This window comes from Lipophrys pholis (assembly GCF_963383615.2).
Source record: "Lipophrys pholis genome assembly, chromosome: 23".
Taxonomy (NCBI): domain Eukaryota; kingdom Metazoa; phylum Chordata; class Actinopteri; order Blenniiformes; family Blenniidae; genus Lipophrys; species Lipophrys pholis.
This window is the reverse complement of record NC_137645.1, coordinates 1,697,278-1,720,156: the sequence shown is the minus strand read 5'-3', so window position 1 is coordinate 1,720,156 and position 22,879 is coordinate 1,697,278. Positions and strand designations below refer to the sequence as shown.

Below are 22,879 nucleotides of genomic sequence, written 5' to 3'. Positions count from 1 at the left end.
AATAGGACAGAGAATAACAGGACAGGGACCAACAGGACAGGGACCAATAGGACAGGACAGAGAATAACAGGACAGGGACCGGACCAACAGGACAGGGACCAATAGGACAGGGACCAATAGGACAGGGACCAATAGGACAGAGAATAACAGGACAGGGACCAACAGGACAGGGACCAATAGGACAGGACAGAGAATAACAGGACAGGGACCAACAGGACAGGGACCAATAGGACAGAGAATAACAGGACAGGGACCAACAGGACAGGGACCAATAGGACAGGACAGAGAATAACAGGACAGGGACCGGACCAACAGGACAGGGACCAATAGGACAGGGACCAATAGGACAGGGACCAACAGGACAGGGACCAGGACAGGACAGAAACCAACAGGACAGGGACATCCAGGCTGGTCCCCACAGCTGCAGACACTCAGTGTGATTGTACAGTACACACACCTGGACAAATGACTTGAAACCAACAGGGGGACAAACTGTCACGTTTAAAACACCAAATAATCCGGCAGCTGGATTATTTGGTGTTTTAAAAAAAAAAAAAAACAGTCATTGTTGTTCTCTGACCCAGTTCAGTCTTCAGTTTGATTTATGCACAATAAACACTTTATAAATGAAGAAGTAAAAGTGTGAGCGAGTTACCTGTAAAAGGAAGTGTGTACACACACACACACACACACACACACACACACACACACACACACACACACACACACACACACACACACACACACACACCTGACAGACGTCGCACTCCAGCGGGCTCTTGGCGCTCTCTTCCCCGCCGGACGCGTCCTCCTCCTCGGCCACGTCCTCCAGCGCGGGCCGCTCCACCACCGGAGGACCGGACTCCCTCCTCATCGCCGCGGTGCCTCGGTGTGCCTGTGTCGGCTGCTCAGGTGGAAGGTGCTCGCCTGTTCGGAAGTCTTCCGGGGCTGACAGTCGTTAATCGCGTGTAAAAGCGGCGGAGCTCCGCGCCATGCTCCGCCGGAGGGACCGGCTCGTTCCGGGTGTCAGACCGCGGGGGACGGGCGCCGGTGGGGCGTGCAGAGAGTGGAGGTGTGCGCGGTGAGAGAAGCTCCGTCCCTCCGATACAGCAGCTGGGACTCATCAGAGATTCATGTCATTATTCTGACTGTGGTTCAGTGTGGAGGCGGGGTGTGCTGACGGAGGACTGCAAATAATCTACACAACCACCCTCATTCAATATCTCCTAAATGTTTTATTCTAACGAGCCTCAACTCTCAGGTTAAACTCTCACCTTTTATCACTCTGAACACTCTGAACGTCAAACCCACCATCTTTCATGTGTCCATTTTATCAGGATTATGATTTTTTTTCTTCTTCATTCTCAGAATTACATGTTTTTTTTGCTCCCACAGAGTTTATATTAAGTTAAGAATTATTATTATTACTATTATCATTGGTATTATTATTATTACATTTACATCTACCACTTTCGAACATGTAAAGCTCGTGCCAAATATGAAAAATAGAGTGTGCGATCTAATAGTTCTATCTAGTTTTTCTTTTGTACTTTTGTTGTTTCTTTTTTTTCTTCCGTTTTAACATGTTCATTATTATTATCATTACAAAAATGAATATTTACTATCGTAGGAGGAAATTTTAAAGTAAGAATTTAAAAGTGTGTTGTTTTTTTTAACAGAATTATACCTTTTTTTCACAATTCTTTTTGATTAAAGTCAGATGCTGATTTTTCTTTTAAGAATTGTAAGTTCAACGTAAGAACCATGCCCTTTCCCCCAAGAATTCTGATTTGTTTATTTTATTTTATTGTGACTCAATGCAGATTACAGTGAGGAAAAATCAGCAGTGTGAATATTCCGTAATCTGCCACAGACTTTATTACAAAGCAGAGTCCTGAGTGGAGAAATCATTTCATTTACATGTCCACTCATCTGAAATGTAAACAGGTTTATTACAAATGTGGAAAATGTATCTGTTTAATACAGGACTCCAAACTAGAGTCACCCACCAAAACTATATATCAGTCTCAATCTAGTATGTGTATTGTGTGCAATAAATGTTCCATTGTAATGTCAGTTGGGGAAAAATAAGGATATTTTTTAATGTATAGAATAAGAGTTTAAAATGTTTATTTTTTCCATGCAAGTTCTATGTTTATGATTAATGGCTATATTTATTATTATGGATTTATAGCAGAGGGTGTTAACTCCCTGTCCAGCAGAGGGAGCCAGAGTGTTTCAGAGCATGTCACAAGGAAACTGTTTTGAACCTCAGAAAACTAAAACTGTTAAAATAATAATTTTGATGATGACAACAGCTTCGAGCAATGCTAATGATCATACTAAGATATTGATAAAACCAGCAAAAAAAGTTTGTGCTTTAGTGTTGACCATTGATTAAGATCATGTTATTGCACAAGCTGATGCTAATTATTATGTTAGTGCTATGTTACGTTAGATTCCTGGTAGGAACATGTTGTCCTCTATACCAGGGGAGATGGAAAGACAGAGTGCAACAAAGAAAACAACCAAATTCAAACAAAATTGGGACCAAACTACACCAGGGAACCAAAAACAAAATGATCAATCAAACATCGAGTGTCTGGAGAAAAATGGTTAAAGAATATAACGTGGAAAGCGACAGTAAAGTGTTGATATGGCCGAGCCAGGACCCTGATCTTAAACCGGGAACTAATGATGATGCATTCAAACTGTGCACTGTGCACACTTGTGAAGGGCAAAACGTTTAAAAGCTTTGAAGAATTAAAGGAGGATAGGATACGATCAGAAATATCGGAGGAGAGCAATGCAGGGACTGAAATTCTGACTGAAGCCTATAAAAAAATAGTGCAAGACAACAATTCCTCCACCAGTGGTCCATAAACTGAGAGGTAATACCGCTGAATACAATTAAACCAAACGGTAAAAAGAACTAAACACAGAAATAACACATGAGGATTGGCGTTCAATGTGGAAAACACAACTCTCCTCCACTAACTCACGCTACTTCATTACACCTCAAATTAAACAAAAGCAAACTCAGACACAAAGGCAATGCTGGAGACAGGGTGGGCAGTTGAATGCCAAATCACTGCCATATCTTTTGGACTTTTCCTAAAATTAATCTGTCCTGGGAAAAACTCTGGGCCACTGAGAAACAGGTCTTAGGCTACGACATCCCCCTGGATGTCAGGTTCCTCGATCTGGGTGGAACAAAAGACAATGGAGTCGAGGAGAGTGATTGGTAGCCGTAAAACTTTGAAAAAAAGTGATGACCAAAAACTGGTACAAACCTGAACCTCCTAGCCTCAAACAATGGATGGATGTGGTGAAAGGACTATACACAATGGAAAAAAATACTTTCTCTATAAGTAATAGAACTGACTTTTAAAAAAAAAAAACTGTGGACTCCCTACTTTAATTTAATTTAATGTGAATGCACGAGTATCCCTACTATCTTGTTCTTTTTGTTCTATGTTTTGTTTTTGTTGTATATAATGTAAAAATGTTCAACATAAAATAAAGAGTTACAAAAAAAAGAAAGACGAAAAGAAGAAGAAGAAAATGTCAGCGGGAAGGTTCCGGCGTGCGTCCAGAGTCGCCGCCACACGGAGGGACGGGCCTGGCGCCGAGCTTCCAGTGGCGAGGAGCGAGGAGCGACAGGGCAAGGCAATTTGAGCGTTTTAATCTGTTTGGTGGCTTCAATCTTCTAGTATTTTTTGGCTGTTTTAGTCACATTTGTTATCTCAAAGTGTGAGATAAGAGATAAAAGCTGTATTAAAGATTAGATTAGCTGATTGTATTTTTATATACCAACTTAATGCAAAAGCTACTGACCCAAATTGCATGAAATCTTGAAGAATGTTTTGTCGTCACCCAAGGACCAATCGATTAGGCTTTGCAAGGTTAACAGTTAATTGTTTCTGAAAAAAATCCACAAAACTGCAAAGCAGAGGAGAAAGGCGCCTCATGGAGGAGATCAGTGTCTGTTGCCATGGAGACGCTCCCTGCTCAGTGTGTCACACAGTGATGTTGCTACCTGACCTACCTAGTTAGCATCGCTATGAGCTAGCGGCTATCATGTTGGCGATGAAACTCTGTTCCACAAACAGATGTGGCGTTGGCGAAGTCAGTGCTCTACCGAGTGTAGCTCTACTTTTATCATTCGTGTTGGGATCAGCGGCACCCTCTTCTTAACGTCAGTCTGGTTGAGGAAGGAGCTCTATGTTTGAGCCATAGAAAAATGAAATATGTGTTTCTCCCTCCACGTCGCCCTTCGTGACCTCAGTCCGCTCCTTGTGAACTGGGCAGAACCTGGACACGGCGTCCAAAACAACTTTTCAGAGCTGAGCGCACAGCCTTTGTCTGTCCCATTGATAAAACCGCGGAACGCTGACTCAGCTGAACCGCATCAGCGTCCGGTCTGCGGTGGCCAGCTTCCCCCGAACCGCGGCCGGAACGCCGCGGCCCCCGGCGCGTCCCGGATGGTCCCGGAGCGTCGCGGCTCCAGTTGCTCTTGGCCTGCGGGTGCGGAGCGGCTAAGCCCCTGAGCTGGTGGATTAGATGAATTCAGACACTGCTGCTCAAACAACAGGCATGGGAAGAAGGAGCTGTGAGCTCCGAGCTAAAGAGACCATTTTAACCCCTTTCAATCAAATCAGCTCATAAAGGTCTTCACATTGTTTTTTACATTAAAAACTGTAGGTTGAATTTCATGTTTCACCACCCTAACTTAGGATGGTAGACCTTTTATTACAGTTCAAGCTGTTTTTTCCATCGTCGCTCGAGTAATTAAAACTGTTCAAGCTGTTAACTTCTTTTATTTACTGACTCTCTATTTAGACCGTTTTAATTTGTTTCACTCGTTGAGCTACTTTTGCTGCGTTTTGACTCTTTTGATATTTTTTGCAATTTTTGCTTTTGGCCTCTTCTGGTTGAAGCTTTGTTTTCACATTATCGTGTCAAGACGAGGAGAAGTTCTCAGACGAATGTTCTCTGCACCTTGTTGGAAGGATCCAATAAAACTACTTGCTGACATGCAGCTGGCAAGGTGTACGTAATGTTGTGACTGGTTTAGGATCATAAATATTTGTGTGCAAACTAAGCCGATAGTAAAGTCACATTATCTGTAAAAGCGTCTGTAATTATTGGGTATCATTTACTCCACTCATTACATGTTCCTGATGCGGTGCCTCACGTCTTTAACGACGCATCAAAAAAGAATCTGTTGACATTTTCATGTGACAAAGATCAAAAATCTGACTTTTCAATATATATTAGTGCCTGGTGTGTGTGTGTGTGTGTGTGTGTGTGTGTGTGTGTGTGTGTGGTTGCTACATTGACTCTGAGCAGCATTGTTTATAAAGCTTCCCTCTATTCCTCCACATAGGCGGGACAATCCTACAGCTTTGTGTGTGTGTGTGTGTGTGTGTGTGTGTGTGTGTGTGTCATTGTTTTATGCTCCAGGTGAAATCTATCTGTGTCTGTACTTGGCTTCCTGACCTCTTTGTCTCCGCCGCCCTGCCCTGGGTTTGTTTTGGCACCCCGCGGTCGTCTGGTCTGCTCTGGTGTCTGTGTGTGTGTGTGGGTGTCTGTGTGTGTGTGTGTGTGTGTGTGTGTGTGTGTGTGTGTGTGTGTGTGTGTGTGTGTGTGTGTGTGTGTGGGCGGGTGGAACTGGGTGGAATTGGGTCTGACCGGGGTCCAGACCCAGCCGTGCCCCCACCATGCTCAGCCCCCGATTGTGCTGACGGGGTCCGACACACCATGAGATAATGCCATTCCAGAGGGATCGTGGGTAAAGCCCTTCTTTTTGGCTCTCAGGTATATAAAGAGGAGGCAGCGTGGAGCGGGGAACAAAGCTCTGGGAACGTTCCTCTCTTGCTTCAGTCTCCACTCGTTCCGTTCGGCCTGCCAACCTTCACCTGCCGGACCCCCAACCCAGCCCGACTCCCCCCAGCAGACATGGATATTGCCATCCAGCACCCCTGGTTCAGACGCGCCATGGGCTCTGCCTATCCCGCCCGACTCTTTGACCAGTTTTTTGGCGAGGGCATGTTCGACTACGACCTTCTTCCTTACACGACCTCCACCATCAGCCCGTACTACAGACAGTCCTTGTTCCGCAACTTTGTGGACTCTTTCAGCACCGGCATGTCTGAGGTAAACAACTCTCGAAACACATGTATTCAGTCTGAACTTAATCTTTAAAGAGAAAGACTGTTCACACCTTATCACCGATCGAGGTAGTCTTCCACCCGGCGTTCTTCACTTTGTTAAAGCTAACTGTTGGAGGACGTAATCTCTAGTAATGCTGTGTTACACAGATCACCTGTGTGTGCTCCTCAGGTGAGGTCCGACAGAGAAAAGTTCACAGTCTACCTGGACGTCAAGCACTTCTCCCCCGATGAGCTCAGTGTAAAGGTCACCGACGACTACGTGGAAATCCAGGGCAAGCACGGAGAGAGACAGGTACCGTTCAAACCCCAACGCCCTCTAGGAAGAGTTCCGACAGGAGGGGAGTCACTGGAGCGTCCAGGCTGGCTCTGCCTACGGGGCTGGACACAGTCAATCAATGAGTGAAGTCAAGTTACGGAGAAATCGGAGCCGCATTATGACCGCAAGTGACAAAATTGTAGCTGGAAAGATGAATCCTTTCTAACCCACTTATTGAAAGTTTGATGGAAGTGTGAAGTTATTTCCACTTCACTGACTTTTGAAAGTCAGTAAATTCTATTTTAAACCTTTAATGTCTGCTAAATCCCAGTTTGATCATTTTTTCAGTGCTGAGCGGTGCAGTCTGCTCACCTTCAAGCACTTTGACATTTTATTGTAATTTTCAAACTAATTTCACCAAAATAATATGAGTGCAAAGTGAAGAATGAAGAAAACAGCTCATTATCTTCAACGTAGACTTTTAATTATTTTCCTAAACTTTATGTTGCAGTTATCAAATTATAATTAACATAATAAGATGTTTGATTACTGTTGTTAAGTGCTTGAGTCATTTTACCCACTTTAACAAAATTAGCTGTCTTATCATATCGAGCATTTTTAGCGTTTTTCTGCAGTTCAGATGTTTTGCCATTTTAGTTACTTTAGACATTTTTATTGTTCATTTTAGCATTGATTGGCAGTTTTCAGTTTTGTTTAGCAGTTTTAGCTTCTTCAACATGGCTTGTGTCACCTTGTACTGCAGATATTGATAAAATGCTGAAGCTCTTATTGTGACCGAGCAAAAGCTTTTTTACTGAAAGGTTTCCTCGACACTGGAAAACAATAGACGATGCAGCTTATAGGACCATGTTTTCTGATTATATGTCACACCTGAGTATAAGATTTATTCACTAATAATTGTAGTTTTGTAAGTGATGCAGCTACAATCGTACGAGCAAAGTATCACTAACATCAAAGCTGAACTATGGCTGTCAATTTGTGAAAATACGCACATTATGATGGTGGTTTTAAGATGTTTCACTGTATTTTACACTTGCTGGCATCGTTAAAGCTTAAAGCACGTGCTAAAAGGTGATGAAGCTGGGATTGTGTTTTACAGGACGACCACGGTTTCGTCTCCCGCGAGTTCCACCGCCGCTACCGCCTCCCCACCAGCGTGGACCAATCAGCCATCACCTGCAACCTGTCAGCCGACGGTCTGCTGACCCTGACCGGCACCAAGGTCAGCGGAGGTAGCGAGTCCGGCCGCAGCGAGCGCAGCATCCCCGTCACCCGTGACGACAAGCCCAACGCCGCCGCCTCCTCCTAGACGGCCCGGCCCCGAAGACCTCCGCGTCTTCGCCTCCCCTTCGAGGATATGTGTGTCCTCCTCGCTTCACTCTCTAGTTTCTTCTCAGCACACTCGGTTAGTATGATTGTTTGGAGTAGCAGAAAGCAGCCGGTGTGGAGAGTGAGGCGCGGCTGCTGACTCTGAGCCTCTCCTCTCCTGTTCTGACTCTGTTCTGTAGCGTAGGCCTCGTTCAGTGGAAACCTGCTCATGACTGACACGTCAGTCCGTACTAAAGAAACACACAATAAAGCTGTACAATTAACACAACGCCTGAGTTTATTCTTCACTCTGTGAGCGACTTCAACCCACCACGTTCTCACATTCAGCCCATCAGAGGGCGTTTTGGCGCTCTAATATTCAACTTTCAGACAAGTACAGCAGATTAATGCAACACCGAAAGCACAAACATGGTGTTTACTGTGTTATCGAACCTGCGAGAACCAGAAGGTATTAAGATAGTAACAGCAGAAACACTGAGAGCACTCCAACATCCTAAAGTGTGAAAACGTTGCTCTTGAACTTGAACATGAAAAGACGTTGGTTCAGTGTGACTGGATGAAACCGGGCGTCAGGAGTTGTGTTTGCACCCTGGAGCAGGTGTACTTCATAACGTGGTCTCAGGGTGCAGGCGGGTTACCTGCTGCAGGTCCTCCAGGGTCTGCTGGGCGGCCTGTCTCAGTCCGGGCTGAGCGCTGGACGTCAGGCGGTCCACCCGAGCTCGGAGGTCCGGATCCAGTAGCGCCAAGCCCAGCTGGAGGACCACCTCCTCGTCCAGGAGGAGCGACTGCAGGAGGCGCAGGGAGTGAAGGCTCACCTCCCAGTGCCCGTCTGCTCCGGGAAACACACACAGCATGGGTCTAGCTGAAGGCGACCAAGGTGCACCGTGCAGTCACACGTAGCAGTTACCTTCCAGGAGGGTCCAGATGACCGGGAGCAGGGCCTGGTTCTCACTGATGTACTTCAGTCCAGCAACACTGATGCTCACATTGTAGAGACACATGAGCATCAACCTGCAGGGAAACACACCAACACAACACACACTGTGACATCCAGTGTCCACAAACAGACACCAGTCCGTTTCTACACACCAGTTACAAAAACACACACACTGAGGACGCACTTGATGGCTTCACTTTACATGAAGCTACAATGTGTTATGTCATAACATGTGACATCACGTCATCTGAGCTGTACATACACTTTGAGTTTGGGGAAGACTCTCGGCTTCATCAGCTCCAGAAGTTTCAGCAAAGTGTCCAAAAGGATGTGTGCCGAGCTGGCCAGGAAGTCCCGCCCACAGGTCACTGCTGCTATGTCTGATTGGTGGGAAATAAAGAGGACTCACAGAGCAATGAACCCATAAAAAGACACTCCAGAGGGGCTGAGGGGCCACATGTCGGTAGATGAAGGGTGAATTTTACTCACTGGTGACGCTCCCCGCCAGAGCCAACACAAACTGGTGCTCCTGGGAGCTCGCGTCCTCCATCTGAGTCTTCGTCTCCTCGTCCAGAGAGTGGACGAAGCTCTCCAGAGTCTGAGCGGCCACCGTGAGGAAGGAGGGCAGCTTCCCCTGCACACAAACACACACACACACAGAAGTACACTTGACATGTTTACTCCATTAGAGGGCAGACAAACACAAAAAAACAAGATATTTTAATGAGTGTGGGCACAAAATCTGGACTTAATAATTGTCTTTAAGTCTTGACAGAGGTTTTTGCTGTCAGCCTCTGAAGGTGAAGTATCATGTTATCGTATATATATACTGTGTCTGTTAATGCTTCTAGCAGAGGGCAGTGAACGTTGATCTAATCCAAACATCCATTAAAACAGTTTGTGAGGACGACTCACGTCGGCCAGCCACAGAGTGACCGTGTCCTCCTGACCCGAGCAGCTCCACAGCAGACCGCAGGCTGCTGATCCCAGAGTGGAGCAGAAATTTGCCTGCTGCTGCAGCTCCACGCCGCTCTGCCACAGCTGCTCCCGCAGCAGCAGCTTCTCCTGCACACACACACACACACACACACACACACACACACACACACACACACACACACACACACACACACACACACACACACACACACACACACAGTGTCCAGGTCTGATCCGGCACGCCCTCTACCGGCTGAAAGTCTGTCACCTCTCTCTCCCTCTGACACTGCGTCTGCTGAGCGTCCAGGCGGGACTGCAGGTGAACACACTCCTGTTGCAGCTTCTCCTGCACTGAACACACACCATCATCATCATCATCATCATCATCATCACCTGCCAGGTGGTGTTCAGTGTGATCGTACCTGTGTGAGTGCTCTGAGCTCTGTGCAGCTGCTCCATCAGCTCCTTGTTCACCACTCTGGGCAGAAACTCTCTGAGCTGCATCACCTCTGTGCTCAACCTCTCCAGATCTCTCCTCCTCACCCGGACAAAGTCCTCCTGGAACACAGACACACACGCACGCACACACACACACACACACACACACACACACACACACACACACACACACACACACACACACACACACACACACACACACACACACACACACACACACACACACACACACACACACACACACACAGCAAAGCTTCAGAGGCTGGTCATAAGAGTGCTCCTCCTGTGATGGTCTGCTCACCTGTCCAGGTGAACTTGCCTCCCCACACACATCTGGATCAAATCAGCACAATGAGCTTCTGAACTGGTTATAAACTGCATGAAGTGGTTTCAGGACATCTGGATAACTATTTTAGCTCTTTTTCTTTTTGGCTTTGTGTTGTTTTGATGACATTTTAGCGTGTGATCATTTTATTTGACAAATTACTGAGCCTTTGCTTCATTTAAGAGTGTGTAAGCAGAGATAAAAGATAAAAGCAGCATTAAAAACAGTTAATGATGCTCAATTCACTTATAGACGCACAGGTGAGGAAAGCAGCCGTGTTTTTCTGCTGACAGCAGCATGTTTCATGTGTCACCTTTCCTCCAGGACACAGCAGCAGACTTTTCTCTCTCAGTGAGGCCGACATGTTGTTACGTCTGCTCCGGACTCCTGCCACATGGTAGAAAACATCCTTCACAGTACAGTACAGTACAGCAGCTTCAACATTTATTTATTTGAATAAAATTCTCAAATTGATGCACTCAGACTGAAAAACTGAATTGGTCGTGAAGGTATACTAAAGGTTATAAACAATCATATCTGAAATATGCTCATGTATGAGTGATTTCTCAGTGGATGTCGGGTGTCACATCTGACACACTTCTGAGCTCTAAGTTAATGTTTTAAATACAGAATTTGACAGAGAAATTACACAAAATAGGACGTATTAGACACATATGTTGAGTGTTTTCAGTGAAATTCAGTTGAATTTGAGTAGTTATAGGTCATATTTTTTAAAGTTAGATATTTTGTTTAAACAGGATTAAACAGAAGTCATTTACAATAATGTTTCATACTTTCTTCATTACTATTGTTTTATTATTATTAAAACTTACTTTTCTACCATTTATAGTGGAAAATAGATTGTTTAATTCATAATGAAGCATGTTGGATAAATAAATGTGTGTATTTGGTTAGAGACATTTATTATTTTGTTGTATAGCTGAATTTTACATTTGGGGTAAAAGTTCATTAACTGTACATGCCGTTACAGATTCTATGAGTGAAGTGTTTATCTGGATGTTTCGTAATGAGTAAGTCATGAATAAATAGTCAATAATATTCACTGACATTTTTAAGCAACACATGTTATATTTTAGTTTTTAAAAAACGACATTAGATGAGTATTTATGACAAAAATGAATAATTCTATCGGCACTTACCGATAGCAACTCTTTGCTAACACCACGTGACGTGTGCGATTGGAAACCCAAAATGGCGTGATGACGTATGACGATCGCTTGATAGACCAAAATAATGATAATAATAATAATAATCACAACAAATGAAATTATTCAATACAACAACAAAAATAAATAGGATGAAGCCTAAGCTTTGGCTTAAATATTTACTATTACAAATAGTAAATATTTTTACAATAACGTGTGGTGAATTATCAACAAGACAAAGACAAAATCATACGAATTTACAATAAAAACAAACGTGAGTATATACAGCATAGAAAAGATATACGACTGACAAATGCAAAGGAAGCATTTTCAAAAGGAAAAATAGAATTTAATAGAAATGAATAGAATAGAATGGAAAGGAATAGAATAGAATAGAATATTGCCCCGGGGTAGCCTTCCTCCGGCCTGTAGGTGGCGTCTCTCCGGCTCCGGGTCTTCCTATGGGAATCCAGTCCTCGTTTTGTGTCCCTCCAAGTCCGGGTATTCCTCTTCGGCTCCAGTCCGGGTGTTGTGTCCCCCCAAGCGGGCACAGTCTGATCCTCTCTCCCTTTGTGTTTGAACCCCGGATCGTACCTGCTCCGGGACCGGGATCCTCCAGGAGAGAGACCCCGGAAAGCGCGCTGATGTCTGCGGGGCTGGAGGCCGTTCTGTCCGGGGATGAGGGCTTCATCCTCCGGTTCCCGGTCCACCGCGCCTGTCGGGACGGGGACGTCCGCGCTCTGGTGTCGGTACTGGAGGAGCTGTCAAACCCGACGCATCTCACCGCGGAGGACCCGTGTTACGGATGGAGCCCCATCCACTGGGCAGCCCACCACGGACAGGTACGGACCTACACCGCGTTTCACGGCTAATGTCCCACCCCAGCTCCGTTAATCACTCTTATAATCTGCTTTAACCCGAAAAAGGCGAGAATAAGTCACTTTAGATTAAGTTTTTGTATCGTGGTAAATGTTTTATTACGGGATGCTGTTCTCAAACGATTGTCATGCCAAATAAAGTTTTTAGTATTGAATCAATAAATTAAATAATTAAAACCATAGACTGGCTTCGTGTTTGCGGATTGGCTCTTGCGGAGCCAATCACCGCCCGGGCGCCAAAACAGTGTCGCAAAACCAGGAAGGAAAAATGTTACTAACGTTCCAGATAGGGCCGCCATATTGGATGAGGATCCTAAAGTACATTCAGTTCTATTGAAGGAGGTCTTGGCGCAGTTAAAATAATCATCGCTCACTGATCTTACAATTTATATTCACCTGGTTTGGGTTGTCACAAACAGCAGACATGTCGTTATGACCTGGGAAACAATCACAATGTGGCTTACTTCATTTTGATAGTGATAGATAGTGATGATGTCTTCATTCTTGCTGCTAATAAGTTTATGTGTGTGTGTGTGTGTGTGTGTGTGTGTGTGTGTGTGTGTGTGTGTGTGTGTGTGTGTGTGTGTGTGTGTGTGTGTGTGTGTGTGTGTGTGTGTGTGTGTGTGTGTGTGTGTGTGTGTGTGTGTGTGTGCCCGCAGCTGGACTGTGTAGTCCGTCTAGTGCAGATGGGGTGTGAGGTGAACTCAGTGACCAGCCGCTTCCATCAGACCCCAACACACAGCGCAGCGTTTGGGGGACACACACACTGCGTGGTGTGGCTGGCTCAGGCCGGGGCCGACGTCAATCATCAGGTCAGTGTGGAGCCCAAAACCAGAGCTCACCCAAAGAGACGTGATCACCACTTCAAACAGCAGCCACAAAACATGATTGGCCTTTTGACCTTACACATTATGTTGAAAGATCTAAAAGGGTTGAATGGCTAAAATAGGTAAGACCAATCTGTGTGTGTGTTATCTTAATCTTAAATATTAAATTGTCCCACCACACTATATATTAAACATCATAAACTTTCACTTCATTGTGTAATAATCCCCATAATTTGGTAATAAATAATCTGAATGGAATATGTAATACTGAATTGTTGGGTTTCACTCTGTAAAAAGCACCTAGAAATGTTTGCATATGAATAAAGTTGAATTGAATGGTTTGCAGGATTTGGTAGGTGAGGCTCCCATTCACAAAGCAGCTCGCTGCGGCAGTCTGGAGTGTATCCAGGTGCTGCTGATAGCCGGCGCCAAACCACAGTGAGTAACATGCACAGGGTGTGTGTGTTTGTGTGTGTATTTGTGTGGGTGTGTGTACCACAGCAACTGCTGCATGATTACACACAAGTCACGGCAGGTTTTTAGCCGCGAGCAGTACACACAAACTGTATCCATGGAGAAACGTGTTTCTAATTTCTCGTTGATCTTTCAGCCAAGTTTACATGTAGTTGGTTCTAATTCCAACAGAAACAGTTTTACAACAGAGACCACTGCTCACAAAACTCACAAAAAGGATCCTAATCTCACATTTTCTGCCTTTAAAGGTGAAAATTCCTATTCAAATGTATTCCGTCATTTCCCACTCAGTAACAGCCAGCCTTCTTCTCTCTGTCTATCTGAGGGAAAGCACCACACGTTCATCTGATTTAAGAATAACTCAGATTTTCAGCTTTTAGAAAAAGTATTTCGACATTTTTACATCATAAAGACGCTTCAGTTTTTTTTTTATTTCCTTTTTAATTTCACACCAGATTTTCAGTTTACAAAATGAATTAAACTTTAACTGTAATGTGTATAATGAAGTAAACAATCATGTATAAAGTGTGTGTATATCTGTGTGTTCTTCAGGTGTTTCAAAAGCAGAAAAGCTCATGTGTCACAAAAGGCACTAAAGTCAAATACAAAAATCTAAATCTGAAGTAATGTTCTGTGTTTGAATTCCGATTGTCGCCTCGACAGTAGCATCAACACAGGAACTTACTTTTATTTTAAATTCCTCTAAAAGGAGTTTTAAATTGATTCTGTTAGAACTTTGGTTGCTGCTCATTGTGAATTGAACCGGAGGAGGAACTCGGTGAAGACGCCTCATGAGCTTTTCAGGTTTTGACAGTCAGCCGCAGTGCGCCTGTTGTTTGATTGTGACTGCTTGAGCTCAGGATTGGTGGCTGACCCTGAGCTTGATGTTCAAACTGTGCTGGCAGAGACAAACACTGCACATTCTCGTGTTTTGCAGCCAGGGCTTTTGAACATGATTTTCTCGAGTAATCCCAGAAAAGAGGGAGCAATCCAAATAGGCACTGCAGAATCTGCCACACGCTGCATCTGTGGCAATGAGTGTTCACTATCGCTTCCTCCAGTTTCTGTCCAGGTATTTCCTGCAGCGATTGGTTTCAATCCTTACAAAGCTCTGATCATGATAGCCATGTCTAGGCCTGCATGTTTACCTCCTCTTCTACTACATATAGATAGAACCTAGGATGTTTCAGTATCATTATTCAGTTATACTATCAGCTCTTCTGTACAACAGCATGTCAGAACCTCAAGAGTTTGTCTGTAATCTAATGGTGTATATTAACAAGACATTCTCAAACGCCAATTGAAACATTTATTCCAGATGCAATAATTCAAAGCATTTGGTATCAAATTGAACCAATATAGAAATTAAATTGCATTGATATATATATTAATAAGTTTACTTCAACATGTTCCCACAAAATCATCATACTGTTATAGTTCATCACTGATGTAAAAAAATTCTTGACAAAATGCAAAAATTGCGAGAAACAATTCAACATGGAGGGGAAAAAAACATCCAAATTGTCTCAAAGTCAAAATGCCTAAAAAAGTTTCCATCTTTAAAAAAAAAAAATAGGCAAATGTCACTAAAAGTGGATGAAATAGCCAACATTCTTACATTCTTTAAACCATGAGCAATAGTTCGAAAAGAAAAAAGCAAACTAAAACCGTAAAATATGAATGATCTACTTAAACAACTGTTGTTTGGAACTTCAGAACTACAACATAAGATGATGTTTGAGTATAAAACGAAGTAGAAGGTCCAAGAAAAGTGATTCGGCTTAAACATAAAGAACGTATGGGAATTCAAGAGGCCCGAGAACAGAACCCTGAGGGACTCCACAACAAACCGTAGCTTCATAAAATGTTGTTAAAAGTATTGTGTATTGTTTTGAAGCAGATTGAAACTTTTAAAAAGATTCTAGTTAAAAACGGAAGCATATTGAGACATCCAGGTTGGATCTGTTCAGGATTGTCCTGCTTCACAGAGTCAACGTGTTCAGATCATTTGAAAGTGTTGAAAAGAAGGTGAAATACTGAGCTTAAAGTTGGACACAATTTAAATCAAGAAAAAGAAAAAATTAATAAAAGTTGAGAAATTCGAGAATAATAATCAGCATTTTATAACATCTTAACTAAACCAGTTAGTTAATTAAAACATTCTGACAGTAAAGATTTTAATGTTTATAAAACAAATTATGAGGGGCATGTTTTTCTTATTGTGTTCTGACATGCTGCTGTAGAATTGAATGAAGTTTTCAATATTTTCTAACTTTTGACTCAGAATTAGTGAACTGTGAGTGCAGACTGTTGGCAGCGTCCAGCAGGGGGCAGCACTCAGTCTGTCTTCCTGCTCTGGTTCAGTTTAAAGAACGCCCGTGGGCAGACGGCTGCAGACCTGGCTCACGGTCACGGCTTCCACGACTGCTTCTGCTTCATCTCCAACGCCCACAAGAACCTGCTGCAGCTCTCCGGGCTGCACCACAATGGCAACGGCGCCCCCTATGGCGAGGAGGCGCTCGGCAGGAAGAGGCAGCGGACCGCCGAGGACGCGGGTCTCATGAAGAAGCCCCGCAGAGCCGACGGTAAGAAGCGTGCACGCAGGTGAGGACGCCTCACACACACCTGGACAGACAAGTTTAACATGAGTTTCATTCTCTGCAGGCGACGAGGTGGAGAACATGAATGAGGAGAACATGAACGAGGAGAGCATGAACGTGGAGGAACCCCTGGCAGGTCTGGACCGGACATTCATACCACTTCTTTAAGAACACTGGATGTTAAGACTGAAGACTGAATGTTGAGATTAAAAACAGAATGTCAAAACTAAAACAGTACCTTTGTTGCAGAGCGACATCTTCCTACGCTGCCAGTCCCACCTCCACCTCCAAACCGCCAGCAGGTGGCGCCGGCGCCCCTGGCTCGCCGCACCGCTGCCGACATGTGTGGCTCGCTGCACCTGGGCGGCAGCCCCAGCAGCTGCGTGTCCCACCGCCCGAGCTGGTGGGGGCTGACGGGGGAGGACTGCGGCGACTTCCTGCACTACGGACACTTCCACGGCTTCGGCGACACGGCGGAGGAGCTGAGCGACGGCGGCCGCAAGGAGCACGGCCACGTCAGGACCACGGCGCAGGCCGCGGCCGGGAACCCCCACCTGTACCACGGCTCGTAAGAACCATGCCCACAGGGCGGGGGAACGTCGGACAGCAAAGACGTCCCATTGTCGCGTTAGCACCAACAACTCCATGTATTTGTACGACAGGAATGTTAGAATGTGTGAAAGTTTGTTTCTCCAAAAATTCCATCCGTCATCAGCAAAGAAAATAAACTTTAGCCTAAATTATCCGTATGCTAATGCTCCAAGGCTAGGTGAGCCCTAAAAAAACCGTCCCATCTTTTTTGGATCTGTTGTAGGTTTGCGGCAGATTATTCTGTGTCGTCGTAGTTTTTCTTTTCTCCAGTTTGTTTTGTTACGGTTACAGAAGTTAGGTAGGATGAAACTATAAGCTAGCATCTCCCTCTTCTTTAAAAGAGTTCTGCGTTCGTCTTTTTGTTTTTGTGTGAAAAGGGACAAATATATTACAAAATAGTACATTTACTTCCATATAATTAAAAAAAACAAAAAAACTTGAACACGGTTTACAAAATTTCAGCAGCCCTGAGAGTGCATGTGCCAGTTTAGCTTCGATGCTAATGCTACTTTGCTAGTATTATTATAAGAGCGGCAGGTCTTAAGTGTTGTTGTATGTCCACTAATCTTTCTAAAAGTTGTTATTCCCAGAATTAAATTTGTATAATTTATCATTTTAACGTAATGAAGGGCCATTCGACAGGCTCGACTGGACCCTCTAGTGGGCCTGGGGCCATATTTTTGACACCCCTGATTTCGACTTCTGAGTTAAGAAAATCTCTTATTTGACCTCAGTATAGTTTATTTTGGCCAATACGGAGAGGGGGCGGGGCTTATAGCCTAAAATGTGTTTCCGTTACCATGGAGACGGCTAAGACTATCATAAAAATGACTGGCCACTCTTCTAGGTAATGCCACCGTCATGCAGTCGGTGGCAGTAGTGAGTCACGTGTCCAAACTCAAATCGTACTTTTGCTGTTCGACTCACTGCACCACCTTGTTGTACGGAGTGGTATTACAAGGCTGCTGCCTCAGTGCTCAAAATCCTCAACTTTTATGACGGTGTAATTGCACTTCTGAGCTGAATCTTTGACAGTATTTGGACACGTTAGTGAAAACGGTGCTCAGCTGATGTGCACGATGGAGGGCCGTTACCTCCTTCTTCTACCAAAGGGAACTCAAACTGTTTTATAAGCTTCTTTTTTTTTTTGTACCGACTCTCGTTTTCTGAACACTACAGCAGCCGTGTGGGAATGTTTGCCAAAAACTGCCTTTCACCAACACCGCTGCCGTCTGACGGACACTTTTCTACCGTCTCACTTTCTATTAAACTGGTTTTGCATTTTCATAAGAAAAGAAAACTGTGTCCGGTCTTTATTTGTTCCGAGAATTTCTTCATCCGTCACTCACATTTTTCCCTTTATTTAATCCTTTATATTATCTGATAAAAATCACATCTAATATATCACAATAAACTAACACTGCTGATATTCTGACACAAACATGTTCTATGTTCTCTGAATTCATGAAAACGGAAGGACATTTAATCCCATGTGAAATTTACTAAATTGTCAATAAAAAAGTGGAAGAATTAAGTTGAAATGCTAATTTCGTTAAACTGTTTCTATTAATAAAAAAAAATAAATCACTGAATCAAAGGTTCAAGAAAAGTAAAAAGTTGTTAAGTCCAAGGAAAGTCTCAATTGTGACGTTAATCTCAGAATTCGGACATAAAGTCAAACGTTTGAGATTAAAGTCAGGAGTTTGACTTAAATCAGAATTTTAAGAAAAGTACAAATCTTGATGTGTCGAGACAAAAGATGAAAGATCAGGACCAAAGAGCAGATTGTGCAGATGGACTATGAAGTGGACTCAGTGATGAGCCACTTCCACCAGGTTTCCATGACGACCAGGTGAGAAGAGTAGAATAAAAAGCTTTATTATAAATGCATTAAAACAGAAGTGAGTCGGGGAGCAGACGTCACCTCCTCAGGTCCAGCTGAATGCTCCTCTGCAGGCTCGCGATGCTGGCGTCCAGAGCCGCCAGCCCGTCCCGGAACGCAGCCTCGTCTCTGGTGTTGAAGCTGGACTCGGACCACGCCGACACGCTGTGGGGGGGTTCTGGTGGCTCCGGCTCAGAAGAACTGCGGGACGGGTCCAGGTGTGGGCCCAGTCTCTGAGACGAGGGCTCCGGTCGGGGGAGCGGCTCTGACAGGCTCAGAGACTCCAGGTAGTGGGCGATGCGGTCAGCAGGAGGCGCTGAGGAGTCTTGCCCGCTCTGTTTAGTGTCGGTAACGGCGGCACCACCCGAGAAGCGGCCGACCTGCAGGAGTCTTCAACACAGACCACAGGAGCAGGTTTTACAAGACTCTAATCCTGCTGCAGGTTCAACCGCAGAGCTCACCACTTCAGGTTCTCTCTCACCTGTTGAGGTTCATAAGCTCCTCCTCCAACCGGCTCCTCTGCTGCTCTCCGTCCTGCAGCCTCCTCCTGGCCTCCTCCAAGTCTGCACATCATGTGGGTCAGGGCGCCGCCAGCAAGCAGGCGGAGTCAACTCACAGTGCAAGGCTCACCTGTCTGCAGCCGGGCGTTCTCCTCCTCTCTGTCCTCCAGCGCTCGCTGTAGTTCTGCCAGGTCGTCCACCTGCAGCGCCGGACCTGTGACACGCCACAGTCCGGGACAACGATGGTTTGATCAGCTGACCACTCAGCAGATAAACTAAAGAAAGAATCTGGAATATTGACGTTTACTGACGCTTCTCTGCTTCTTCCCTCTGCTGCAGCTGCTGGTTCAGAGTCCGCACACGCCTGAAACACACAAAGCTGTGGGCACTGGAGGGAAAGGAGGAAGAGGAAGAGGGGTGTGTGTGTGTGTGTGTGTGTGTGTGTGTCTGTGTGTGAGAGATACCTGCGGAGCTGAGCATTCTCACTCTGCAGGGACAGCAGGTCCGGTGTGTCGTTGGTCTGCAGACTGGAGGACATGACGAGCTCAAGACGGCTGAGCAGCATCTCAGCTACACTGCCTGCGCACACACACACACACACACACACACAGGAGCTGAGTCCCAGCAGTAAGTGAAGAGGATAGAAGAGAAGAGGTTTTCTCACCGTGTCCAGTGATCAGAGCTTTGAGCTCACTCAGCAGATTCTGCAGCGTTTCCCTTCTGTCCGTCATCACGCCGTCTTTCAACATCACGCCATCCCTCTTCATCACGCAGTCCGAGTCTCTCACAGGAACTAAATCCTCCTCCTCTTCCTCCTGATGAAGTTGGGGTGTGGGCGACGCCTCAGGAACACACCTGTGGTCGGAGGACGACTGGTGCACGGACAGCAACACGGAGCTGTGTGGTGGAGGGGCCGAGGGGGGAACTGGCGGTCCGCTGTGGAGGACATGTGGTCTCGTGTGGGGGGCCAGTGGTTCTCTGTGAGAGGGCGGTGGTCCTCTGTGGGGGGGCGGTGGTCCTCTGTGGGGGGCAGGCGGCCTCCTGTGGGGGGGCGGTGGTCCTATGTGGAGGGGCTGCAGCTTCACTGCTGCTGCTGGAACGGAGTGTGAACGAGCTCTGGTGTTGTTAGCGGCTCTCTGCTGACCTGCAGGACAAGACGACGCGCTCAGAATAAATGGAATCACCATAGCAACCGATGTGATTGTGACAGGTAAATATCCACATGGACGCACACCCACCTGTGTGTGTGGGGAGTTTCCTCAGGACTTTCTTCACCTGCGAGGTGGGAGGTGCAGCAGGTTTGGCTTCAGCCTTCACAGTCAGGACAGGTGATTTGCCTGCATGCTCAGCCTGCAGCAGGTCGCTCAGTAAAGCAGCACAGCGATCCAGACCCTGATGGAGAGTGGACACCTGACGGGAAGGAGGTCAAGACAAAGCTGAGACGTCTCCAAAGAACCAGAATCATCCAGAACAAAGACAACACCGAGGACCCACTGGAACACAGAGGAAGGACGAGGACATTCACAGGAAAATATGTCCACGGGAACGACAGACAACAATAAGAGCAATAAAATAGAAATGGTGTGAAAGAAACGCAAAAACGATGACAATGATGGACAGAATAAAAAGAAAAAGAATCTAAATATGGAGAATGAGAGAACAGCACCCTGGACAAAAAAAAACCTTGAAATCTTCCTTCATTACCTGGTTTTCTGAGTCTGTGGAGTACAGAGAGTAGGCAGGCTCAGGACGGACCACTCCAGGGTTTACAGACCCTCTGACAGGAACACACACACACACACACACACACACACAACACACAACACAGTGTGTGAGGGTCACAGTGTAATTGGAGGAGTTAGATTGGAGGAACTGTGCAGGACTCACCGGCTGGCTCTGACTGCTCCGCTCAGCCTCCCTGATGTCACCACCTGAAAGTCACAGACAACAGTTGTTAACAACAACAACAACAACTGCATGTATTGGACCCTCTGCAGGGCCGCAGGCTGCATGTTGAATGACCCCAGATGTAAAGGACACCTTTGCTACAGCAGCGAAACACTGACTTTACACAATAGTTTCCAGTAGGAGGATTTCTGTGGAATTATCAACGTATTAATGAATAACAGTATTACAGAAAACTGCTGTGACACACACACACCTGAGCTGAGAGGAAGTGAACGTGTGTCGTCATCACATCGTCTTACCTTCCGTTTCACGTTTCCCTTCATCGTGTGGAGCAGAAAGAAGAGTCAGTCTGCAGGACAAACTGGGTGTTTTATGGATTTTAGTCTCAAAAAGTTTCTAAACACCGCAAAACTTCCAGGCGGAAACCAGTTTGAAACCGACCAATCAGATTGCTTCTCTCAAAACGGGCCCGCTCATTAGAGGAGAGGAAGTCATAGAGTTATGAATGTAGAATCGTAGACACTTACAAATAGATACTGCGACATTGATATACAGAAGTACACATGCAGAATTATACATACGTGTACAGATTCGAGACGTAAAAGGCAGGTCGTCAACCATGACGATCCCGGAAGTGGCCGTTTAGGTTTCTACTTAAATCTTTAAATGTCTGTATTAAAGTGAATATGAGCCGTTATACTACTGACCCCTGCTGGTCAATTAAAGTAAGACATACTGATTATATCTAACTCCCCATCTTCTACTTTAGCTGACCAATACTACTTGTTTGTACGTGGACATGTTCATTTGAGGACAGTGGAGAAACTCACAATTACAATGCAGGTGTAGTTACTCTCGTTTATCATTTGAAGATCCCCAACACGGGAAATACAGGATGGGGACGAATCACTGCATCTGTCGGTGCGCTGGGTCCACGTAGTATGCAAATGTTGCTGTGCCGTACCGAAGACCGGATTGGCTGAATTATCAATGATTAGTGACGTCACAAGAAAGGGGGCCATGTGCCCCCTCAACCTCAAGCGTTATAACTCCCCGAAAAACACATTGAAAATACCTGCTTTCATGCTGAAATACTTTGGTTTACGCTCTTAAGCAAAGACAGGTATATGGCATATTAATAAGTATAAAGATGAATTAATTTCATGGCACTAAAAAGCTTGATTATTCATTTAGATTTAGTTCTTCCTCTTACACACACCAAAACAGAGGGACATCCTCTTTGTACACATCAATGTCTTCATATTATAGTTTCTGTTCATAGAATAGATTTAATTCAACTCTACACACACCAGACATCCCATATAACCTGTTGATATTCGCAGTTTACTACATTTTTTTACTCATTGTGTCTGAAACTGCAGCTTGTGCTATTCACTGATTAACACATACATATGACACCATCAGTGAAACGGGTTGCGTACGAGTTGACGTGTGTATTTTTAATATATAAAAGGTGGATATAAGTAGGTTTGAATTGCTGCAGAAAGCAGATTTTGATCTGAGCAGACCCATGATGATCACAGCTGTATGGGACTTATCACATAGTTGCACCATGGAGCTGAAGGTAACTTTCAGGGACATGCTGAGGTC

General features: G+C 45.1%; 4 protein-coding genes across 4 annotated transcripts; 2 read left to right on the top strand and 2 right to left on the bottom strand.

The window, feature by feature from the left end:
* Positions 1-5,961: 5,961 nt before the first annotated feature.
* cryaa (crystallin, alpha A) lies at positions 5,962-7,762 on the top strand (the record flags this gene model as incomplete). The annotated part of the gene is made up of 3 exons (XM_080493068.1): positions 5,962-6,159; positions 6,346-6,468; positions 7,553-7,762. 3 exons carry the CDS (start codon positions 5,962-5,964, stop codon positions 7,760-7,762), a joined length of 531 nt encoding a protein of 176 aa, XP_080349194.1.
* Positions 7,763-8,205: 443 nt separating this feature from the next.
* On the bottom strand, positions 8,206-10,806 carry hsf2bp (heat shock transcription factor 2 binding protein; the record flags this gene model as incomplete). Its single annotated transcript, XM_080492699.1, has 9 exons — positions 8,206-8,214; positions 8,421-8,611; positions 8,690-8,793; positions 8,982-9,099; positions 9,209-9,353; positions 9,635-9,784; positions 9,927-10,009; positions 10,081-10,216; positions 10,756-10,806. The coding sequence occupies 9 exons, from the start codon at positions 10,804-10,806 to the stop codon at positions 8,206-8,208; spliced, it is 987 nt and encodes a 328-aa protein (XP_080348825.1).
* A 1,327-nt stretch (positions 10,807-12,133) lies between these two features.
* LOC308127762 (ankyrin repeat domain-containing protein 10-like) lies at positions 12,134-18,266 on the top strand. Its single transcript, XM_080493067.1, has 6 exons — positions 12,134-12,450; positions 13,146-13,298; positions 13,660-13,751; positions 16,152-16,372; positions 16,452-16,523; positions 16,637-18,266. Exons 1-6 carry the CDS (start codon positions 12,253-12,255, stop codon positions 16,957-16,959), a joined length of 1,059 nt encoding a protein of 352 aa, XP_080349193.1. The 5' UTR covers positions 12,134-12,252; the 3' UTR covers positions 16,960-18,266.
* Positions 18,065-21,710, bottom strand: ccdc14 (coiled-coil domain containing 14). Its single transcript, XM_080493066.1, has 10 exons — positions 21,568-21,710; positions 21,248-21,291; positions 21,065-21,137; positions 20,599-20,770; positions 20,025-20,504; positions 19,825-19,939; positions 19,672-19,724; positions 19,491-19,574; positions 19,342-19,423; positions 18,065-19,250 (listed from the first exon to the last, which is right to left on the bottom strand). The coding sequence occupies exons 1-10, from the start codon at positions 21,589-21,591 to the stop codon at positions 18,899-18,901; spliced, it is 1,479 nt and encodes a 492-aa protein (XP_080349192.1). The 5' UTR covers positions 21,592-21,710; the 3' UTR covers positions 18,065-18,898.
* Positions 21,711-22,879: the final 1,169 nt, after the last annotated feature.

What these genes read in the sequence shown, in the direction of transcription:
- LOC308127762 (XM_080493067.1), top strand. Translation starts at nt 12,253, where the DNA reads ATGTCTGCGGGGCTGGAGGCCGTTCTGTCCGGGGATGAGGGCTTCATC. An exon ending in GGGCAGCCCACCACGGACAG is followed by an intron (nt 12,451 to 13,145) that starts GTACGGACCTAC and finishes GTGTGCCCGCAG; the next exon opens with CTGGACTGTGTAGTCCGTCT. An exon ending in GAAGCCCCGCAGAGCCGACG is followed by an intron (nt 16,373 to 16,451) that starts GTAAGAAGCGTG and finishes CATTCTCTGCAG; the next exon opens with GCGACGAGGTGGAGAACATG.
- ccdc14 (XM_080493066.1), bottom strand. Translation starts at nt 21,591, where the DNA reads ATGAAGGGAAACGTGAAACGGAAG. An exon ending in AGGGAAACGTGAAACGGAAG is followed by an intron (nt 21,292 to 21,567) that starts GTAAGACGATGT and finishes TGTGACTTTCAG; the next exon opens with GTGGTGACATCAGGGAGGCT. An exon ending in GAGGGAAGAAGCAGAGAAGC is followed by an intron (nt 19,575 to 19,671) that starts GTCAGTAAACGT and finishes GGCGTGTCACAG; the next exon opens with GTCCGGCGCTGCAGGTGGAC.